This window comes from Penaeus japonicus, unplaced genomic scaffold (assembly GCF_977035675.1).
Source record: "Penaeus japonicus unplaced genomic scaffold, GWHDUDI00000001_assembly GWHDUDI00000020, whole genome shotgun sequence".
Classification (NCBI taxonomy): Eukaryota; Metazoa; Arthropoda; class Malacostraca; order Decapoda; family Penaeidae; genus Penaeus; species Penaeus japonicus.
Genome location: NW_028234422.1, coordinates 38340564 through 38345563, shown reverse-complemented (window position 1 = coordinate 38345563; position 5000 = coordinate 38340564). Strand labels below are relative to the sequence as shown.

General features: G+C 49.4%; 1 protein-coding gene across 1 annotated transcript in view; it reads right to left on the bottom strand.

Moving 5' to 3' along the window:
* Window positions 1-139: 139 nt before the first annotated feature.
* LOC122255654 (uncharacterized) overlaps window positions 140-5000 on the bottom strand; it is a 9606-nt gene continuing 4745 nt past the window's right edge. Inside the window, exons 3-5 of the mRNA XM_086547881.1 lie at window positions 4515-4664; window positions 1821-3908; window positions 140-672 (exon numbers count right to left, since the gene is read on the bottom strand). Coding sequence (XP_086404007.1) covers window positions 665-672; window positions 1821-3908; window positions 4515-4664 — 2246 coding nt within the window. The 3' untranslated portion in view covers window positions 140-664. The remainder of the gene's footprint in view (window positions 673-1820; window positions 3909-4514; window positions 4665-5000) is intronic.

The window sequence follows — 5000 nt, the reverse complement described above, 5'->3', positions numbered from 1 at the left end:
CAAGGGGAGCCATCAATACTAATTGCACATCTGACTGTAGTGTTGATAGTTTGATCATGTATGTTTTTTTTTTTTCTTATAATAATTTAACATCTTTGTCACACATTACTGTAAAAAATGGAAATAGGAAATGGTATTATACTATTTAAATGTCTTTATTGGAATCTGCAGATCACATCTTGAAATTCATACAATTATGTCTAAAAAGTCTCCATTTTCACCTTACTCACATTAAGAATCTATAGCAGGCAGTTTCATATAAAATATCAACAACAACGAAACTAAGCACCATAGATACAGGCACCAAAGAAGGTACATAAAATTTGTAGAATGAACTTCATCTCACAAATACATCTCTAAGACTAGACTAAATAATTAGTAGTAGGAAAGTTCTGCCGACACTATGATGAACCTTCTCATCGAATCACTACTTCTGATCCGATGCCGTAACTTGCCAACCGGTCAGCCGCAGGAAACTACCAGGGGCTGAAGTTTTGTTGCTAGATGTATTATTCAGACTTTCTTTCCAGTCCTTTTCCAACGATGTCTTTTCCTGCGGTGAATCCTTCTCTTCCTCCTCTAGACACAGAACTCCCTCCACAATTCCCATTTCCAAAGTGTCCTTCCTTGTCTTGACTGGCATTTTTTCCTTTACCTAGATGTTTCAGAATACTGAAATGTTGAATTAATGATGAGAGATATCTTTAATGGGGTATGTAACAAATTCTAGTAAATCCTTTATTCATTATGTCAGGCTTATTTTGTAGGTTAAAGTTGTAAGTTGTATACTACTCTATGGATATATAAGATTATCTAAACTCCTACAGTTTTCAGGTAAAAGCACATCTACGAGGGAGCCCCATAAGAAGAACTGGGAGCCTTAGGAGGAGCTCCATAGGAAGGACTTGGGGCCTTAGGAGGGGCTCCATAGGAAGGACTTGGAGCCTTTGGAGGGGCCCCATAAGAAGGACTAGGAGCCTTTGGAGGGGCCCCATAAGAAGGACTAGGGGCCTTTGGAGGAGCCCCATAAGAAGGACTAGGAGCCTTTGGAGGGGCCCCATAAGAAGGACTTGGGGCCTTTGGAGGAGCCCCATAGGATGGGCTAGGAGCTTTTGGAGGTGCACCATATGAGGGACTGGGAGCCTTTGGAGGAGCCCCATAGGATGGGCTTGGGGCCTTTGGGCTAGGAGCTTTCGGTGGGGCTCCATAGGAAGGACTGGGTGCTTTCGGTGGAGCTCCATAGGATCCACTAGGGGCTTTCGGGGGTGCTCCATATGAAGGACTAGGAGCCTTAGGAGGTGCTCCATAGGATGGGCTTGGTGCCTTCGGAGGGGCACCATAAGAAGGACTGGGAGCCTTTGGAGGGGCACCATAGGAAGGACTGGGAGCCTTTGGAGGGGCACCATAGGAAGGACTGGGAGCCTTTGGAGGGGCACCATAGGAAGGACTAGGAGCCTTAGGAGGAGCCCCATATCCTTTACTAGGAGCCTTAGGAGGAGCCCCATATCCTTTACTAGGAGCCTTAGGAGGAGGTCCATAAGATGGCCGAGGGCGTCCTTTGCTGGGCCGAGGACGACGGCGTCCTTTACTCGGTCTTCGATGTCCCTTTGACGGACGGCGACTATAGGAAGGCCTTGATCTGCTCGGCCTCCTAGAGCGAGATCGAGGCTGAGCGCGGGGGACAAAAGGAGATCTTCTAATTCTATCTGAGGATTCTAACTCAGCTACGTCACCACGGACTGGAAAGCAAATGAGAGAGAAGGTTTGTTAGTTTAAAGAGGAAATTTCTAGGTATGGTTATGGAACTTCGTCTGACTTACCTTGGCTTGGGTGTCCAGTGCCGCTATAACCCGATCTAGTTTGTTCATGTCCAATGCCTCCTCCTCCAGGACCATACCCTCCAACACCACCTCCTCCTCCGCCAGGACCATACCCTCCAACACCTCCTCCACCTCCCCCTCCGCCAGGACCATACCCTCCAACACCACCTCGTCCTCTATTACCAAGACTTCCAACACCACCATTTCCTCCTCCTCCAGGACCATAAACTCTAGCACCACCTGCTCCTCCATTACTATGACTTCCAAAACTACTTCCTCCTCCTCCTCTATTACTATATCCTCCAAATCTACATCCTCCTCTGTTTCCATGACCTACAATATCACTTCCTCTTTCATTACCATAACCACCAATTCCAACCGTACCTCCACCTCCATCAACACCATAACCACCCCTTCCTTCACTCGTGATTCCATTTCGTCCTCCAGTGTTGCCATGACTTCCTGCAGCACCTCCTTTACCACACCCACCCGTTACTCCCCCACCCTTAACGCTACCCAAACTACCTACAACTCCACCGTGAACTCCACCACATCCTCCCGCATTGCCACCTGCTCCACCACCACCATATTCTCCTCCGGCATTAACATGGGCTCCTTCAACACCTACACCACTACCGCAACCTCCCCCAATGCCACCAACAACTCCACCTGCTTCAAATCTACCATATCCCCCTACGACTCCAGCTCCTCCTCCATACCCACCTGCTATTACTCCAACACCAACTCCAACTCCAGCATTGTCATATCCTCCTCCAATTCCAGCTCCTATACTACCCGTTCCAGCTCCTACTCCAGCTATCCCTCCTACATTACCATATCCGCCTCCAACTCCTGCTCCTCCTCCAACAGTTCTATGTATTCCTCCAACTCCCCCTGCATTACTTTGCCCTCCCACGAAACCTCCTCCAACATTGCCATATCCTCCTCCAACTCCACCTCCTGCTACTGCTCCAACATTTCCATGCCCTCTTCCAGTTCTTCCTCTTACCCTTCCTCCTGCTCCAGTCCCTTCTCCAGCATAACCATGTCCTCCTCCAACGCTTCCAACACTATTTCCCCCTACAACAATACCATTCCTATTTCCAGTTAGTGATCCACCCGCACTCCCATATCCTCCCCCAACTTGTCCCCCACCAACTCCAGCTCCTCCTCCAACACTACTATATCCTCCTCCAAACCCACCATTTGCTCCAAAACTTCCGTCAGTCCCTTTAGCATATCTATGCCCACTGCCAACTCCACTTCTTTCTCCACCACCATTTCTAAATCCACCTCCAACACTAGCAAGTCCATTTCCTACCCCAGCTTTCCCTTCAGTGATGCTATAACCACCTCGACTTCCACCTCCAACCACTACTCCTACTCCCCCTCCTACTCCACTTGGACTTCTAGTTCCAATTTCTCTCCAAACATATCCATTCCCATTCCCACCACTTATTCCACCTACTCCTCCTCCCCCCTTTCTAAATCCACCGTTCAGAACGCCTCCACGCACACCAGATCCACCTGCACCGTAATTCGATCCACCTGCAGTATAACCAGTGGCATAGGAAGAGATTCCCGACCTTCCACCGCTCAATCCGTTTCCAACAAAGCTGCTTCCACCGCCTGTATTGCTGTTGTATCCACTTCCAACTCCTCTTCCAACAGTAACGCCACCGCCATATCCTCCTGTGCCTTCATTAGTGCTGCCAACAGCATACGCTTCTCTTGTACCTCCATTAGTGTTACCAGAAGCATATGTTCTTCCCCCTCCTCCTCCTCCTCCTCCTCCTCCTCCTCCTCCACCAGTATTGCCAGCAACATATCTGCCTTCACCTCCTCCTCCTCCTCCTCCTCCATAGAGTCCTCCACCACCGAATCCTCTCCCTCCAACACCGTTACCAGCAACATATCCTACTGCCACACCATTGCCAATGTTACCACCACCATATTCTCCTCCTCCTCCTCCAACAGTGTTGCCACCACCATGCCCTCCTCCTCCACCAGTGTTTCCACCACCATATCCTCCCCCTCCTCCTCCTATTCCTCCGCCAGTGTTTCCACCACCATATCCTCCTCCTCCTCCTATTCCTCCGCCAGTGTTACCATCACCATATCCTCCCCCTCCTCCTCCTATTCCTCCACCAGTGTTACCATCACCATATCCTCCCCCTCCTCCTCCTATTCCTCCACCAGTGTTACCATCACCATATCCTCCTCCTCCTCCTATTCCTCCGCCAGTGTTACCATCACCATATCCTCCTCCTCCTCCTATTCCCCCGCCAGTGTTACCACCACCATATCCTACTCCAACTCCTACTCCTCCGCCAGTGTTTCCACCACCATATCCTCCTCCTCCTCCTACTCCTCCGCCAGTGTTTCCACCACCATATCCTCCTCCTCCTCCTATTCCTCTGCCAGTGTTTCCACCACCATATCCTCCTCCTCCTACTCCTCCTCCTCCTCCTACTCCTCCACCACTGTTGCCACCACCATATCCTCCTCCTCCTCCTACTCCTCCACCAGTGTTTCCACCACCATATCCTCCTCCTCCTCCTACTCCTCCGCCAGTGTTTCCACCACCATATCCTCCTCCTCCTCCTCCTCCTCCTCCTCCTACTCCTCCACCAGTGTTTCCACCACCATATCCTCCTCCTCCTCCTCCTCCTCCTCCTCCTCCTATTCCTCCACCACTGTTGCCACCACCATATCCTCTTCCTCCTCCACCACCACCACCAGTGTTACCAGCAGCATATCCTCCTCCTCCTCCTCCTCCTCCAGTGTTGCCACCACCGCCAGCCCAGTGCACCACTCCTCCCAGCCTTCCTGCAACACTTTCCACTGCAAAAGGGAAGGAACTGATTATTTGAGTAATGCGAAAATTCTGCATGATTCACCTGTCATGCACAAGAAGCTTCGGAGTTTATTAGATAATTGATTTAGAAAAAAAACGAAGCACACGTACGACATATATTATAACATATAATTCTGTGAGTTATGTTATGAGTTATATAACTTACATAACATTCAATGTTATGTGAGTTATATACATTTAACTCACTCGCACACACACACACACACACACACACACTTTATTTCTGTCCTTCTTTACATGCATGCCTACATAACTAATCTTATTCTGAAGACGATACGGAAACCTAAATCCGCCCAACTTAC